The sequence below is a fragment of the Epinephelus moara genome, chromosome 16 (genome assembly GCF_006386435.1).
Source record: "Epinephelus moara isolate mb chromosome 16, YSFRI_EMoa_1.0, whole genome shotgun sequence".
NCBI lineage: Eukaryota > Metazoa > Chordata > Actinopteri > Perciformes > Serranidae > Epinephelus > Epinephelus moara.
Window position 1 is genome coordinate 13,066,420 of NC_065521.1, and position 19,004 is coordinate 13,085,423.

General features: G+C 39.7%; 1 protein-coding gene across 2 annotated transcripts in view; it reads left to right on the top strand.

Moving 5' to 3' along the window:
• LOC126402434 (vitamin D3 receptor A) overlaps nucleotides 1-19,004 on the top strand; it is a 105,555-nt gene that overhangs the window by 49,945 nt on the left and 36,606 nt on the right. For both annotated transcript variants that reach the window (XM_050064417.1, XM_050064418.1), the window contains 2 exons: nucleotides 15,278-15,425; nucleotides 16,423-16,553. In XM_050064417.1, the coding sequence (XP_049920374.1) occupies nucleotides 15,280-15,425; nucleotides 16,423-16,553 (277 nt within the window). In that variant the 5' untranslated portion in view covers nucleotides 15,278-15,279. The remainder of the gene's footprint in view (nucleotides 1-15,277; nucleotides 15,426-16,422; nucleotides 16,554-19,004) is intronic.

The window sequence follows — 19,004 nt, forward strand, 5'->3', positions numbered from 1 at the left end:
TAGCTGGCTTGTCAATAGCATGCTGTTGTAATATTATGGTTATTGTGACAGTCTTACCTTTGGGCCTATTGCAGCAGAAGTATTTTGACTTGTGTTGGACTCCTTGCTTGCCCTATCAGCCTGTTTGTGTTAGGCTCAGGTGTACGTGCTGTGGCTGGACTTCCACATTTTGACTCTGCGTGACACGATGTCCAGTCAATCAGCTGTTGTCCTTTTGCCCTTATTCACATATTGTAGGTCAGCGATCGACAAGAATGTATCGATCACCCATGAGTAAGCCTCAGCTCATCTGCGCATGCATGTAGAGAGAGAGAAAGCGATTTGTCTCTCAGTCCTGTCAAGCTATTGATTTGGTTTGGGAATTATACATTCAGCATCATTAAAGATGATGTAAACATAGATAATTTATGCAGGTAGGACTGTCAGCTCTCTATCCTACTGTATTATATTACGTAAACTCTCCTGCTGTTGGACTTCTTCCCAGAACACTTCAGGGTACACCTCACACGCTTCTACGTTCTATTAACACTGACGAAACAAAACAAAATGAAGCGCCCTCAGAGGATGAATGGGCTCTGTGCTAGGAATACCTTATCTGTTCCTCAGTGTGTATTCTTTCTACTACAGCATCAGTTCTTAAGCCATCACAATTAAGCTGTCAGGAACAGCGCTGCACAGATCATGTCTCACCCTCGGGCCCAGAAAGGCTTTCTGCCATACACATCCACACAGCTGTAAACAAAGAAGATGATTTCCTGGCTATTGCATTTGAAAAAATACAAGTTTGGCACGAGAGTGGCACTAGAAGGAAAGTCATGTGGTGTGTAATGGGAAGGGTTCAGCTTCATTTTTTTCTTCTCTTTACTCTCACCTTCCTCTTTATTTTCTTTATACCTGCATTTTTTCAACCATGTGCTGTTTCTCTCTATACTCCAGCCTTTTCTTTCCCTTTCTGCCTCTTTTTCTTTTCCCCTTTACCCCTTCAATTCCTTTCTCTTTAGCTCTCTCCTTTCATTCCTCAGTTCCCGCCTTATTTTTTTTCATTACTTCATTCCTTTCTTTACAAGCTCCTCTCTGTCTCTCCCTCTCTTCCCCTCGCTCCGCCCTCTCCCGTCTCCCTGTCGGGCTGCCAACAGCCTGACGGCCTGTTCGTTTTCATCCTCTGCCTAGAAAACAAGGTCTAAAGTTCAAAGCTGCTGTTGTGGATTGGCGGCAGGAGAGGAACACAGAAGGAGGCCAGGCCTGGGTCAAAACAGATTTGAATATCGTCTTAAATGGATGGAATTTTAATCTAATCAGACATCAAATTTCAGTTTCATAACACGTAGCACATTCGAATTAGATGAATAACATGGGTATTGATGACTCATAGTTTCAGCAGTTTCAGGACACAAAAGATAATAAATACTGCACATGTGGGTTTTGTTTGTAGCAATGCACCGCAAACAGCTTTCAGACCGTTATAAGACACAGAGGATTTACACAGATTATTGGCCAGGTATATTCTCCAACAGTGTGTTGGTCTAATTATCAGCCCTCAAAGTGGAGACTTGTGAGATGAGGCAATTAAAATGTCTTCTTTGATGTCTATATGTGTACGTGAGTGTGTATGCATACGTTGGACACAGTTTCCTGTGATTGTAATGCATCCAGAAGTTGATTCAATGCTACACCCATTAGGCTAGGGGAAAGCCAGGAGAGGAGCAAGTGAAGGTGATGTTCAAGGGGGTAGGGAGCACAAATCAAGTGTGCTCTGACATGTTGTTTTGGCCTAAAGCCCCAAAAGGGGACACTGGTGAGAAGTCATAAATTTTAGAGTTCTTGTCTGTGTGTGTGTATGTGTGTGTGTGCTGTTTTTCTTGGTGCTTTTAATCTGATTAGTGAGAGACATTTTTTGAGGGGCTCGTCATTTCCCAGTCACCAGAAGAAAATGTTGGCATTGTACATTTCTGCAAACCACAAATGTATTACTTTTGTGTGTTTCATTAGTATGACGTAGTTCAGTTTACATGTATATGAGCCATGACAACTAGGCGGGACAACTGCCAAGCAGCACGCAGCAGCAGATCACGTTTTTTTTTTATTAGTAACAGTTGGGGGTATTTCCAGCTGTATTTGTGGCGACCACACTGGGTATTTAAAGCCAAAACATGATGTTTTCATAACTCTTACCAAGAGGTTTTTGTGCCTAAACCTAACCACACATTAAGGTTGTCACAACATAGGTTTGAAAATTTAAACTTAAATAAACTTTTCAACATGTTTACTACATATGAAATGTACAAATGTGACATATCCGTGGTTTGCAGAAACGTACAGTCGCATCATTTACTCTGGCGATTGTGTTGCATTTTTATATTCCCACATCCTGCCGGTGTTTACTGTACACCCCCAGTACTCAAGTACTGCATGTGTGTGATTTAATTTCATTAATATATTATTCGTTTGCACAGCTGGGTTGTTTGGGGCTGTTCCCTTGTTGGAATCTGTGTGTGTGTGTGTTTGAGACAGAGGTGTGTGTTTGTGTGTGTGTGTATGCCTCCACCTGCACCATTAACACAGAGAGAGGGGGAGAGTGAGCCAGGCTGGACACCTGTATTTATCCCAGCTCAGCTTTCTTCAGCTTCTGTTATTACAGTGCCTGTATAAACCTCACTTACTGGTAGATACATTGGCACACCGTACAGACAATTAGCAGCATCTTCAGCACTTTTCCTGCTGGTGAGGAGGTGTGTGTGAAGGAGATAAAAACCTGTTTTGGTTTTGCTGTGTGTGTGTGGTGAGTGTTGTATGTTGGAGAAAAATGAACGATCAGCACCTTAGAGCGGAGCTTGTGTGTAAAGGAAATGCACTTTAAGGCCACATGTGCATTAGAGCACTGTGGAGATGTTAATTATTAAATGATTACTCAAAGTTGGGAATTAGATAGATTACAAGTATAATACTGTCACTGACAATGCACAAAAGTTCCCACAAAATGATATATCACAAGGACATCACTTTTATCCATGTGTCTTTTTAATTTTAATTCATGATAAAATATGCAGTGTATCTTAACGTTTGGATGCGTCCTCAAAGGCTGGCATTATTGGAGCATTTTTTAAATAAAATAAGTCATTATATTATAATGGCATTAAGAGTTGGGCAATATGGCATGAAAATAATGTTTCGATTTTTTTATGCTGTACTGCGATACATGATGTATATCTCGATACTTTATGTTACGTTCCATAATAAAGTTAAATAAAATACTGCTGTTATGAAATGAAATAAAGTGCCATTATAATAAAAATAAATACAATACTGTTGTAATAAAGTTAAATAAAATACTGGTGTAATAAAGTTAAATAAAATACTGGTGTAATAAAGTTAAATACAATACTATTGTAATAAAGTTAAATAAAATACTGGTGTAATAAAGTTAAATACAATACTGTTGTAATAAAGTTAAATAAAGTACTGGTGTAATAAAGTTAAATAAAATACTGTTGTAATAAAGTTAAATACAGTACTGTTGTAATAAAGTTAAATAAAATACTGGTGTAATAAAGTTAAATACAATACTGTTGTAATAAAGTTAAATAAAGTACTGTTGTATTAAAGTTAGATGAAGCACTGTTGTGATAAATCTAAATAAAGCACTGGCTGTAATAACAAAGTTAAACAAATCACTTATAATAAAGTTTAACAATGTATAATTATAATTAATTAAATTAAAGCGGAACCACTGGTGCATTTATTTTGAAGTACCCTGGCTCCTCTCAGTCTATAAGTGATGATGTTTTTGCTGTGAACTTGAAGCTTCGGTCAACCGTTAAATATTAAATAATATAATAAATATTTCCGCTGGGGCCTTTAAACATGATGATTTATCCACTGTAAGCTGTTAAACAAATTAACAGCTCTCCAGTTCATATGTTCATAATATTTGCAAGGCACAATTGTGCTTGCATGGTTGCAACATGTGACTAAATATTCGCAGTGTGGAGCTCTGTAGGTACACAAATACACAACCAGCCTCCTCACGCAGTGTTGCTCAGGAGAAAGTGGTCTGATGGGCTTGTGAGTGTGTGTTATGTATTATGTTTGTGAGTCTCTTTTGTTTGTAAAGCATCTCTTAAAGCATCTCTTCTGTTTAAAACATTTTGTGAAAAAGGTCTGCAATGATAGGATTACATGTGGTTAGTAGTGCGAGTGTGTTTGGGTGAAGCAAGTGCTACTTAATTGTGTCTTTGTACTCGAGAATTTGTGTATGTCAGGGGGTGCGCCACATACTGACCAATGGCGTCAGTCCCTCTGTGTAGCATACCTCTGCAGCCAATTGGGACTCTCCATCAGTATCTTTCAAACAGACTCACACACACACAAATGCACATACACGCTCAGAGGCCCCCTCCCTTCCTTTTAATGGCCTCGGGCTCATTTGTTGGATGTGCAGGCATCTGTTTGGATAAAATCAGAGCTCTCCCTCCTCGCCCCTCCATGTTACACGTCTTGTGACCCTGCTGTCTCATATGGGACCGTACTGAAGCACAGTGTAGCCTATTGATACTGACATCCATGTCCTGCTTTGATTGCCTCCTGGATAACAATCAGATTACATTATGCATTCACTATGTGTCTGTGGTACAGATTCAAATTTATTTTTTATGCACCTCCCAGCTCTATTACTGTATTAAATTTTGCTTATTGAATGATTCTCATTAAATTCTTCTGTGTAAATATTTGCTTAATTCCATACATTCCTTATATTTCTACTTCATGTTCCAGTCCTTACATGTTGTTTGCCTTACGTTACAAAATCTCCCAGACTTTTTTTGTTGCTTAAACACTCCAACTTTAGCACATACACTCAGCTGCCAGTTTATTAGGTACACCTAGCTGAAATTAATGCAGTCTAACACAAAAGTCCTGCAATAAATAATACTTTCATGAGGGTTATAATTTTCAGTTTTTGTTGTTGTTTTCAAGAGGTGTTGGAGGATGTGGTTTGTGGTGCCACTGAACCTACTGCATTGTACAGAGAGGGTTTCTTTTAGCTTTCCTTCATACATAAATGGGGTTGACAAAATAATAGAAAATAGGAGAATATTAAACTAAATCCAAATTAGAGTGTTATGTTGAAATTATAAGTGCTGGGGCTGGCTTTAGGAGCATGCTTGTGGACCTGTTCTTGTCTTTGATCTCTGTGTGTCTCATTGAGGTTTAGACCCAAAGTGAGTTGTTTAGGCTCATGTGTTCCTCACTACTCCTCTGTGATTTCTTAACTTACCTTTGATGAGGATTTATGGAGCCAAACAGGAACCAAATACCTGGGGACTGACCCTTTTTACAAAGCAAACCCACCCTGGTCTAACAGTGTTTAACTCATTTCACTATCCAGATCAGTAAACATGTCGGACTCAAAGATGTCAGAGCCAGAAGTCTCTGTGTAACATCATCGTGAGGAAACATAAGGAGCGGCCCTTTGGTTTTTTCAAGCGGTGGGATTTTGAATGTGTGTGTTAAACTCCGGCCCGGCTGCCGCTTTGTACTGGACTGGAGTTAATGGCGGATAGCTGCTAGTGAGGCCCAGTGTGAGGCAGCTGATGGTAAAAGTAGGCCATGCGCCCTGTTGTGCCTCCTATAGAGTGAACCCCTCCATAAGCAACAGATTCCATTTCCTATGGTACCCTCTTATACTGAGCCGTATACAGGACTGGGCTGTACTGGGTTACTGCTGAGTTTGAAGAGAAACTATGCGGAGGGAGAGAGTGAGGGTATCACAACTGTGGGAAATGTTGGCGGAAAATACTGCGCTGAACCACTCGACCTGAAATTCTTAAGAAGTACAGCCCACCTGAGGGAGCAGAGAGGAAGAGGAGGCTTGCCTTTCTCCTTGTCCTTGCTGCATCTGAATGCCAACAGTAGAATTGAATCATTACATTTATGTTTTCAGTTAAAAAAAATCTAGATTGCTTGCTAATTTTAACAAAGGCTTACGGTGAGCAGCTGTATTATGTAGGAACATATTAATGAATAAACAGGAGTAAGATTAGACTTGATTACTACAAGACACTCAGATCAGGATACCTCTCCACAGTCGCAGTGGGTGGTCTTTAAGTTTTTCTGATTCATCAACATGTTGCCTCACAGCAGGTCTGGCTTTGATCCATCTATTGCTGAGATCTGATTCATACTGCCGCCACAGTGGTTGCATGTAAATTAGGGATGTCAGTGGTTAACCATTAATTGTTTTTCTTTTCTCTTTTTGCTGGACTAACCATCTCCACCTACTTGCCATGCGTTTTCTCAGCAAAATTCCCCAACGCTAAATGTCCATCGTCAGCAGAGATGAAAAGTCGAGTCTTTTCTGTAAGCAGGTGGGGATTTCAACAAAGAGGGTCCTCTTTCAGACAATGGTGTCATACTTTATTGATCCCTGTGGGGAAATTGTCTTTTCTCTCGCCACCACTGGGAGGTCAGAGGTCAGGTTCAGCCGCGGAGCAGCAGCCTGCAGCTGCTCGGGGTCTGGCTGCAGCAGTTCAGGGACACTTAAGCAGTGTTGATGCTTGCTGGTATGGTGGTGTGAACTCAGGTCCTTCGTTTAGGGACAATCTCTTTAACCTTTATGCTTCTCTTTCGTCAAGTTCAAACCACTTAAGCACCACGTGTAAACATGTGATATGGAAGGTGGGAAAGACGCCAGGCAAACAGGAATGCTAAACCTTCTCATTGTGCATTTATAATACAAGAGTTTAAAGGTGAGTGACATAGGTCACTTTTGGAGAAAAGGTGAGTGATATAGGTCATTACCAGGGCATCAGCAGCAAACATACACGTTTTTCTAGTGTCTTTATATATTCTGACAGTGAGAATATAGTTCAGTTCGAGATCAACAGCAGATATTTTCCCACATGTGGTAGATTTTATTATAAAAAGGAGATGTGGCACTCAATGTGCTCACAAACCTCCCTGCTACGTCCATGGCCAATCTTTCTCCTATTAGAGCCGTTATTGAGACAAAGTGGAAATGGTCAAAACCATTTCATCCACTGAAACGTAGCCTGCGCCATGCTGATGTATCCAATTTGTTGTTTAGCGACTTCAACGTTTTTCTTCCCAGCAAAATCCACAATAATCAGTTTTGTAGGCCTGTGGCTTCTGAGAGCATTTCTCAGGTTGTCTAAATAGCACATTCTGGTAGAAGCCACCAGATGCTCATTAATTATGAGTCGCGGTTGCAGTGTTGTAGTGACAAAATGCTCAATCATGGTGATGATATTTGATGGTACTGGTGCAGGTTAATCAATACATTGATAAGTCTACCTCATGCTTCATTTAACCCGAAGGCCTCACACAGTAACAAACACACACACACACACACAAGCTGGTAGTCCCAGCCTACCTGAAGTTAATTGCATAGTGTTCATAGTACAAATTAATTCTTATTACATAGCATGACACTAGGGCTGGGTGATTTAGAGTAAATCGAATGTCACAATATTTGTGACAAGATATCTATCGATATTGCAGGGTTGACTGTAGATGCTTTTAGAAAATATTTACACAATGAGATTTTTGATAAATAATCAAGATCATGTGTACATTATATGTCCCATGTCAAATGTAAAAAATGACCTAATTGTGAATATTGAGTATAAATTGTCACACCTTTTTTTTTAAAGCCCCAACGTGAGACATGAGACTTTTATTATGAAAGAACTTTTTTAAACTTTGTTACAAGAGTAATTTTTAGAATTTTTTTTTACAACAATGTGTTTTTTAACCTTATTATGATAATACTTTATTTAACCCTTTGAAACCTGGAGCGACATCACTTTCCTTGTGCTGCTGTCAGACACCTTGCACAGGTATTTAACCCTTTGAACCCTGAGCTAATTGGTTCGATTACTTTCGAAAACATGGGGAAGAAGGCAATTAGCAACTTGGTAAGAAATGTCCCACAAATTGTAAAAAGGGAAAAAAGAAAAGAAGCTATATTTATGATTATTATTACATTTTAAAATTATGTTAAGGAATTTTTAGAATTTGTAAGCACTCTTTCCAGGTAGTTTCCTGTAAGTTTAAAAATGTATTTTATTTTATTATTTTATTTATTACATTTTATTTATTTATTTATTTATTTATTTTTTCCCCACCAATTTTCTTGTTTTTACTTTTTAATTAATTTTTGGGTAATTTCTTCTTGTGTTCTTCCAATGTTTTCAAAGAATTCAAGCCATTTTGCTCAAGTTTCAAAGAGTTAACTTTGTTGTAACAGTACTTTATTTGACTTTAGTTTAACAGTTAGTAGTCTATTTTTACTCTCTTGTATAGAGGAGATTTCAAAATATCAAGATGTTTATTGTGTAACACAATGTAGTTTAAAAATATTCTGATATTATTAAGGCCATATCGCCCAGCCCTAGTCTCATATCACAATATCAATATAATATCAGTGTATTGCTCTGCTGTATATGGGACATGTTCCTCTTTCCTCCTCCTCAGTCAGGTGGTCTCTTTGCTTTAGCAGCTCATGGGCTGTCTGGGTTCTGCAAACTGGAACATCAGATTTATGATAGGAGGGGAGCCAAACAAACGCAGCACAGTAGTTTGACTGCAGGCCTCCGAGGGGCACAGAAGGGGCTGGAGTGAAAGAGAAAAGAAAAGCAGACACAAAGTCACAGGAGAGCTACATGAAGCTTTCAAAGGAGATACAACAGTTTCTGCACTGTCGTAAACTGGCCTGTGTGGGCTTTGTCTCTGTTGGTAGAGTATGTTTTGATGGACTAGGGGGTGTTTATTTTCCATATGGCAATTATGGGTACAAATACTGATAGATATTTTTGCTTTGTAGAACACAGCTCTTTAAAAACGAACATTGTCATGAACTATTGTTTGAGATCTGGTATTTTTTCCCCTGTAACTTGAGTCTACTGGCGTTCTTGTTTGTCGACCAATATTTGCATAATTACAGGCAGCACAAGCAAAGTTAAATTGTCCTTTGTTACTTTTGTTCATGTGAATTTGGAAAGTGTAGATCATGTTTTTATGCCAGTTTTCAAGTAAGGTGTTGCACATTTCACTAAAGAACCCAAAAATGCTAAAAGGCTGTTTTTACCACAGGCAACAAGCAGCCCTCCACCAGCCTTTACAGGTGTACCACAGTATTGTATTGGCCATTACAGGCTGTTCCTATAATAGCTGTAATTACTTTTGAGAGCTTGAGTGGATTCACTGGTTTTAAACAGGCTCAGCTGTATTTTGATGCATTTTCAGAATTAAATACTTGTGTCATCTGTGTGGGAACAGCAAAACAAACTATTCTGCGTCAGTGAGTAATGCCAAATATCTTTCAGTGAATGTTTCTTTCGCACACTGCGTGGTGATGGGGTCTTAATGGTTCGCCTCATGGGACATTGGAAGTGTTTACATGCTATGAGGGGGTTTATGAATTTTAACACGGCGAGATGGCACTCAGCTGCTGCAGCGCTCACCGCTTCGCAGAGGAAAATAACATCAGCATCAGCAGAAACAGTCAGAGCGGCTCTGCCGTAATCCGGCCTGATTATCCATCTCACTAAATGTTTCATCTGTTGACATTAGATGGCACTTGTGGCCGACTCTGCATAGCTCTCAGAAGCAACATGGACAAAATGTGTTTACAGAGGATGGAGAGTGAGATTAGTGAAAAGTGAGGGAATGATAAACAGCACAATTAAACATAAAGGGAAGGAAGTAAGAAAGAAAGATGAAACATATATTTCAGATGGGATGACAGGCAAGGATGCAGTGCCTGTTGTTGCCATGACCACACAGATTTGACATGAAGTCCCTGGACTGGTGTTCTGTTAAAAATTAAGTGTTGCATGCTTTTTTCTTTGTCATGCTTTTAGTTACTTGATTCCAATTTTTGTAGTACACATCTAAGATCCAGACTTTGTGTATTTATGCCTGTTCTGTTTCACTTACTTGTGGCAGTCTGCATTTACACACCCTCAGGACACGACTTTGAAGTGGGAATTAATCTCATGGATTTCATCAGTCAAAGTGGGCAAAACTCTGAAAGTTTACAGAAGTCTGTTTTCAGTGTTCAGTCTTGCGCAACACTATTGACGTAGCATTGAATTTTGTTATTGTGTCAATACCAGCAAGGACTGTAGGTGCAGCGAGTGATAGGAGTCACAAGGCTGTAACAGGGGATACGAGGTGAACAGCGGCAGGCCAGCTTCACAACAACAACACAGTCCCACTTCTGTGTTCTATATGGGTGTGTGTAGCCCTATTGCACAACACAGGTATTTATTACTTACAGATCTTTTGAGATGAACTCTTGTAGTCATACTACAATCATAACCGTCTCTGTATCTGTGTGCGTGCTTACAGTATATCTTGTTGTCTTCCTCATACACAAGATCTGAGCGAAGCTGTCTAACACGTGTAATAAATCAGTTCTCCGGTGTCGCACATTCAATTGTTAATGAACATGGATCCATGAAGAATCCATTATACACGGCTCAGGTCTGTTTTGTCCAGCAACATTCCTCTCTTGAGTCTTCCAATTCAGTTCAATTTATTTTGTCGGCATGGATGTCATAGTAACTGGTACATGAGCATCCAAATAAACATTACAAATGAATAATAGAAATAATCAGCACAACCTGGGTGTTATGAGATCAACTCCAAGACCGATCTCTAGGATTGGCTTTGACATTGCTAGTTTTAAACATGGACCGTAGTCATCATGATGTCATCCATGGGTTTGTGATGTTCAGTATTTTGGATCTTGGATTTTTGGAGCCAAAAGTGACCAAATTTGGACATGAGGGTGGAGCTGTGGAGTTAGGGGTGGATCTGAATTATAAGCCCTTTTTAAATAGGAATTGTGCAAATTTGCAGGAAAGCCCAATCAGTCCTCTTTCAGCATTGGCAGTATAAAAACAAAATCAGGGAGTGCAGCAAAATGCCGCCTGCCTACTTTTGTTTATACAGAATGCAGCCAAGCCCTTATTTATGCATAACTTTGAGTCAAAATAACATTTAATTTTGTTAAATTCAAACCCCCTGTACGGTTGTCAGGAATGTTGAAATTAGCCATAGAGACCAGACAGTTTTTTGTACCAAATTGTATATGTTTATTTCTTCTGGACTTTATAATATGGGGTCTATGGGGATTGACTTGAAGCCAGCCCCAAGTGGCCATTAGAGGAACTGCAGTTTCTTTGGCTTTGGTTTTAGTGCTTGGATAAACCAATCTCCTTGATATACCATGTTTCGGGTTGACTGTCATAATATTGATATAATATTGATATATTGCCCAGCCTGTGATGGTGATGATGAAGATGTAGGTATGGGTAGATCAGTAGATATATAGAAACAAGTGTGTATGTGTGTGTGTGTGTGTGTGTGTGTGTGTGTGTGTGTGTGTGTGTGTGAGGAAAAAAAAAGACCAAGGAGTGTTAAATTGAAGAGATGGAATTACCTGTCAGCCCGGCAGCTAAGAAGTCTGCCTCTTTTTCTCTACCAACTAATCATGCTGACTATAAATAAATAAAATTGCTAATTATCAACGCAGTGTTACAAATGAGAAACAAGTGAGAGAAAGCACATAAGGGGTAAAAAAAAGAGTGACAGAGGAGTGATTAAAGAAGAAAAAACACTAGAGTTGTTAATTACAGAGCCAGAGCTCACTCACACTGTTGTTAATCAGCACCACTAATGAAACTGCAGCTTGTTTTGCTGTTGTTGTTGCAGATCTGTTTTAATGTTTGACACGCCGTCGCTCCGTTTGGCCCTCTCCATCTTTTTCATTATTCACCTGTTGCTGCATCTGAGAAAAAAGCTGTTTTTGTGACAGGATGACTAATGGTGTGTGTCTTGTTTTTGTATCTGTCAACGCCCCAACACACGTCACCTGAAATCACTCATGATGCATGTGGATGAGTTTGCTTGCGTGAGACCACATACACACACAGGAACACACAAACCCAGCAAAGATGGTCAACATGCGTTAAAGTGATTCTCCACCTGCATCGAAGTGTGTGCGTTAGTGCGTGCTATGCTTTCCCGGTGTGGTGCTTTCTGGGTAATGGGACTTATGCTTCACATCCAGCAGCCCGTGGCTCGTGCGCATGTGTGTTTTCCTGGGAGCGGGTACTGAAGCTTCAACCGGCCAAGATGTAATGAGAGCTAATGGAGTCTGACTATGTTTGTCTCCATCCTTCACTCGCGCTCTCACCTGCCTCCCCTCTCAGCTCTTTCATTATTTCTCTCTGGCCATCCGTCGCTCCGCCGCGCCAATTCCTCCTATCTCGGCGTCCTCGTTTGACACCATCTGAGTCCTACTTCTATGCACGTCAACTCCCCGCAGGCTATATTCTGCAGCCACGTGACTGTTCTTCCACGCTGGGCCTATGTGCATTACATGCACCCCCTCCCATTTTTGTCCTCATTTTTTTGTCTTCCCCTCAAATGACCTCTCCCTCTCTCACACATAGGATTTCTCCATACTGTTTGTCTGCAGGCCCACATCTCTCTCTCTTTCAATCTTTGTTACATTTTGAGTCTTTTCCTTGTCCCTACAGTTTTTGTGTTATATATCCCTCTTTCCATCACCCTTTTCCTTGAATTTAAACAAAGTAATCTAGTGTCAGCATGTTTTGCTATATCATATCTGTAAATTTGAACTGACGTCTTAATTTAAGTCCTTAACGACGTAATGAAAGGAATATAACTTTTTGGAAAATTGTCACCTTTTGGAAAAAAATTGAAGCTTTATTTGCAACCCCATCGTGTAGTAGTAGATGTGAGCGTAGAATCAGACCAGTAAAGCCATCTGTCATTTTGAAGTAATCCTTCTGCTCCTCCTATCAAAACAACCAGTGTTACTCTCACTCCCATGTTTTTTCTTTCTGTAATAAATTTGTTTCAATAAAAATTACATCCTGTTAGGGAAGTAAAGAAGCTGCTTTGTTGTTCCTTGAAATACATATTAAAGGTTGTTAAATACAGAACAGTGTTTTTAAACAGCTACAGAAGATGGTTTCATCGTTAGTACCCATCTACTGAGCACGGCACCGAGATCCCTGCACGGAGCCCAAAGGATATTAAAAGACATAACCCACCCCGGCAGCAGCCTGTTCATCCTGCTGCCGTCTGGCGAGTGATACAGAAGTATCTGCTGTCGTACTGCCAGACTACAGAGCTGCTACTTTCCTCAGGTTGTAAGACTCCTTGACTCATCCCCACTACTCAACCACGAAAATTAGTTTTGGTTTGTTTTTTGTGTAGCACAAAAAGATTACACCTTGCATTGTGTTGCTCAGTTCTGCATTGTAGAAGGGCGATGAATGAACCTTGAGCAGTACAGTTAGTACCTGGAGCCTCGTTATAGAAACTTCCTAAACCCAAAATCCTATAATTGTTTCATTTTAGGACGACATTTAGGCTTTTTATTATTATAGAAACATGTGTCTTTACTGCATTTAGAAAGAAAATCTCATCTTATCTTAGAATAGGAATTTAGTTATTACAGAACCGTCTTAACTTAGTGATTTCCCAAGTTAGCAATCCTAAGTTAGGATGGCATACACCCTGTCCTGAATTCAAAATAACTGACAAAGATGGCAGCAGTGCTGTTGTTAAATCTGTATGGCATTGGCACTAAAGATGGTGAACAACATGAACGCCGAAATGTAACAATTGTAAGGCTACTCGAATCCTATAATGACACTTTAAATTTCAATTAAGGAATTAGAATTATTTTAAATAATAAATCCTCCTCTCTTCCACCAACACAATTAGTCCCTATGACTCCTCGTAGCTAAAACTGAGTGCCTGTCCTTTTTTATCCGATAGCTGGTTAGTCAGCCAGTGACAAGTGGGGGGCGTTGATACGATTGGTTGTCCCTCTCGAGTGGCCTGCTGGTACATTTTTATCAAAGGTACAGGCAGTCTGTGTACTTTCTAAACATAGATACTGGCATGACAGGACAAATGCTGATTTGAAGAGTTAAAGCTACAGTTATAGTTAGGATTTCTTAAGTTAAGATAAGATCTGAGGTCTGAGATACAAGGATACAACCATGCGTTTAGGAATTGCTTCATTAATAGGAAGATAGGATTTTTGCTATTTTTAAAACTTAAAGTAAGCTTGGACAACTAGTGAGGATATTTTTCTGTAATGAGGCTCTTTGTCACCTTTGACTTATGTTTCCTTATTAGCTTCATGCAGTTAAAAAAAAACCCTTGTTTGCTGTCTGTACTATCAGCTGTCTGATAATCTTAAGTAGGGAAAAGATAACGCCTGAGTAAATAAATTAGTTGATTGGCCACTAAAATGACTTTAGTAACATATCTTTGAGCGTCTCTATCTTAGTTCTTTTCTTGGAAATGGTCTGTGCGGTCAGGTCAGTTCAGCTTAAACATATTCATGAGGTCACATCAGCATAACCAGTAAGATGAAATCGAAGAAGCAGTCGGAGTGCGTTTGTCAGTTCTGTGTGACCATATCAAACACATTGTGTAAAGGCCAACTCTTAAACCCACTGATCACACCTATAACATATAGTGTTCCTCTCATCCTGCATTATGTCTCTCCTCTCCTTTTTGACGTCCTTTAAGTGTCCTCGTCACTTCAATCAGACTTCAGTCAGAGGATCTTTCTGTACTGACTGATATGGATTAGTCTGCTCACAGTTGGCCTGTCGGTGTGTGTTACTCTACTGTTGTTTATTCCATCGGGGACGGCCAGATGGTGTGAGCGTGGAAAAATGAGCGCTTTCATCTTGGCAGTATTAAATGTATCAGTCATTTCCTAGCCTTCGGCAAATAGCCTTCTTTCTGTCATTAATTCTCTTTCCCATTAACATTGTAATTTCACGATTCTTAGTGTTTTGTGTATGCATTTGCAGGCGTGTGTGTGTGTATGTGTGTGTGTGTGTGTGTGTGTGAGTGAGCGCGCCTGTGTCTGCTGAGTCATTCAGCCAATAGCTGTGAGAGTCAGTGTGGCTGTCAATGCCTTTTGCTAAATATGCTAATAGCCTGACACCTGTTTGTATAAGAAGAGGAAAACACACACCTCCCCATCAAAAACACACTCAAACACTCCCACGCAACACAGGAGCAGAGGAAACAAACTGATTTCTGAGCTTTGGGGCGAGGTACAGAGTAGACAACACACATACACATATTCCTCACCTCTTATATCTTTTTGTATATAAGCGTTTCACTTGTAAACAAGGAGCAGTGTCAAAAGGGGCTCTAATCACCCCTCTTTTTGTTTCTTTCTCGGCAGTGATGGAGCCCATGACGGTGACGACGTCGGTGGTCGGACCAGAAGAGTTTGACCGCAACGCCCCGCGGATCTGCGGCGTGTGCGGTGACAAGGCCACCGGCTTCCACTTTAACGCCATGACATGTGAAGGCTGCAAGGGATTCTTCAGGTGGGTGCTGTCCTTGTGTTGTGAATCATGTTTATGTCGTACATTTTTGCTTTCTGTGAGTTTCAGTGTCAGATGATGGGGTTATAGAAAGGCTGTGTGTCACTGTTGTGAGGTGTTATTATCTGCTTGTCAGTGTGGAGGAGTTGTCCTCTGTATGCATCCTGTTTGCTTTATATTGGGCATTATGTTCTTTAACAGCGATGATTCCTCCAACCTTCAACTGAATTTGTACATTTCAAAAGTCAAGACTGTCGTTAGTTACGTTCAGTTACAAATGATCAGGTTTTATTCTTAATATCCTACATTAATGTTCATAAGTGAGGCTTATTTTTACTTTTAAGCAGCACTGAATTTGTCTGTCAGTATACAGTGCTTGTGATGTTACAGTATGTGTTTTTATGTCTGGCTGCATGCTATACATTATATATAAGGTACATTATACAGTGGAGTTCATTTGCTCTCTTACAGTCACTCACACACACAAACTGACACACGCAACACACATGCTTTTATTTTCATAAATCAAGGACTCTTAAGAAGGATTCACTAATGAAGTATTGTAATTCATTTGAATCCCAGCAGCTGAAGAGTGGAGACGCCATCCCTTCAAACAATCCTTGATTTTTATTATGAATGGAATGAGCTGGTTCAGGGAGAATTTCATTTGCAATCATTAAAAAGCATTTATGGAAATATAAATTAGGCAGTGCGTTGCTTAGGCTGTGATCCCTGTTCCTAAATCGTATGTCACTGTATTTAAAACAGTTGAAAAAGGAGCATTCATTTTGATTTGACTCGTTTTTTAGTGTAGTTTGCAGCTAATTGTTGCCTTTGAAATGGTTATATATACAGTATGTTACATCTAGAAGGGTTAAAACATGTATTGAAAAAATCCCTTGGATGAATGAAGATTGCATTATCATCAGTATGCAACAGTATTTGAACCACCATGGAGACTAAACAAAGCTAAATGAGTAATCGATTTGCTCTCCCACAGGCGCAGTATGAAGCGTAAAGCCTCTTTCACTTGTCCATTCAACGGGAGCTGCACCATCACCAAGGACAACCGGCGTCACTGCCAGGCCTGTCGTCTCAAACGCTGCATCGACATCGGCATGATGAAAGAGTGTGAGTTGACTGTTTCTGACCGCTGATATTCCAGCAGCGCTGCTGTTCCTACAGCTCGAGGTGGAGGTGTGAAGTTAAGCTGCAGATGCTTTAGTTTAAATCATGGTCATGGTCGTCTGTGATTCACTGCTGCGATCTTTTAATGACAATCCTACTTATTTCTAGTGCAGTTTCACTTTAACAGTTTTCATGAGGCAAATGACAGTGGTTGAGACAGATCTGGTACTGTCTAGGTCCCATCACATGATTTGAGAAAATGATCTAATCTAAAAGAAATTCTTTAAATTCCCATCTTACCTTACAGACAGATGAACATGGAATGACTAGATGGGACATACTAATGTTATGCAGTTGCCACTTACAGTAGGTTGGATTTCTAACAGTTGATCCTGAGGTCATAATGAGGCAGTAACATGTAACATCTTTGCTCCTCTTGACATTCCTTTGATGTAATATTCATTCAGGCATCTGAAGCTGCTTCTCATGCTGCTTCAGGATCAGTGCTTAGCTGCATGCTGCATGAAATATACTTAACTTTATGCTTTCATATTTTTGCACTTGACTGGATGTTGTTTTAGCCAGTGCTGTATTTCAGCTCAGATTGTCAAAAGTATTGATACTTTCCTGATATCAGGTGTTTTGCTGATTATACATTTGATAGAATTGAAAGTAAGAAAGCTATTAAATTAAATCAGCCCTACTGTAGATACAGATTTTCAGCCCAAGGTTGCAGAGATAAAACAACAGGGAAGAAAATTAACCGATCCTCAACCTGTTGCTGTTACGGCGTTCTCTCCAGCTTCGAACCCACCATGTGGCTGGAGGTGTGTGTTCAGTGACTTTCCTGTACCAGCACTGTGTGCAGGTTGTTAAAGAGATACTGTTTTCAACCAGCTTAATATCATAACAGTGTGGGTAGTATGTGTAAATGAACTATATTAAACTTCCCTCCATCTTGCCAACGCCCAAATCTCACTGCTTATTTGCCAGCGGAAATACTTTCCCTGGCTCTTGGGCTGTGGCTCAAACTACAGATTGTACTTCCTTATTTTTGCATGTCTTCCACCATCACGGACACAAAGAGTGCAGAAGCAGATTAAGAGAGAAAGCCGTCCCCCTCTCTGTCAAACTGATCAAATATAAACCATGATTCTGTTACTGCGTTGCCTATTTCTCGCCTCAGATGTTTTCAAAAACATATTTTAGCTCACTGTTTAACTGTAATACCAGATTGTTTGTCTCCAGCCAGCCACCATATTGGTTTTGGATGGCCAGCTCGCATTATGTCACCCACCAGTAGGAGCCTTTATTGGTCTGGTGCAACAGTGCATTCTGGTAGTCGTCTTGATCAAAAGTAAATGCCACAGCTCTTTTTCTCAGTATTCTGTGGTCATGAAGCACCAATTTCAAAAGTATTTGCATCTTTCTACTCAATAGACAGCCCAGTTTGATGAAAAGACCATCTCTCCAGACGTGAAATACTTTTTTCAATTAAAAAAAATAGAAAATAAAATCCTATTTTGTGTTCCAAGGACTTTTTTCCACATGGTAATGAAAGAGGTGTGGAGTTTTGTTGTTCTTATACCAGCACTATATTTAAGTTTAATATATTGGTATCATGGCAACAGTAATTTCAACCTGTTCCCCGTCTTATTAAACATAAAGCCAGTTAGTGGCGGATGGCCTACACTCCTGTTTAATGAGTTGTTGTGTCTGGCTTTTTTTCTCCATTTTTTGACATGTCAGCCTCCAATTAGGACAGGAAAGTGATACAATTCTCCCACAACAGTCCACTGTTTAAATAAATGCAAAATTCAAAATCAATCAAAAATTAAATCTCATAATTTGCAACTACATTATTTAATTTTAGTCATTATTTTTTACTGTTGTTGTTTTATTGATGCTTTATATTATGTTATTGTCATCATTGTTACAATTATATCTAATATTAATCTATCGTATTACCTTTATTTCCTTTTAATGTCCTATGTGGGAACATAAAAGCTCAATAAATGCAAGCTCAGTGATTTTTATATATATAAACTCCCCGGAGAGATTAGTGTCAGGTTGGCTGGTGAGAGCGGTAAACTGGTTTCCCGCTTGCATAACATTTAATCTAATATTTAAAGACACTGGGGAAAAACAGAAGCCAATAGAGTCAATGGTGGGGTGTAAATTGATCTGATTTGAAACAAGCAAACAGGCCATAGTGGATATACATAAAGCAGGCTGTACCATACGGCAAACTCAGACGTAGTTTGAATAGAAGCTGCAAATAGTAGTTAGTGTATTTAAACCTGCCTCTATCCTACGAGATGGGTTTTCCATCATCAGTGCAGTTTAGATGGTATTAATCAAAGTGTAGTAATTTATCTTTACTGCCTGGAAATTACATTGTCTGACATGTTTGAAAGGAGGTTTGACACTGTTCAGCTCTAAGCCATGTTTGTT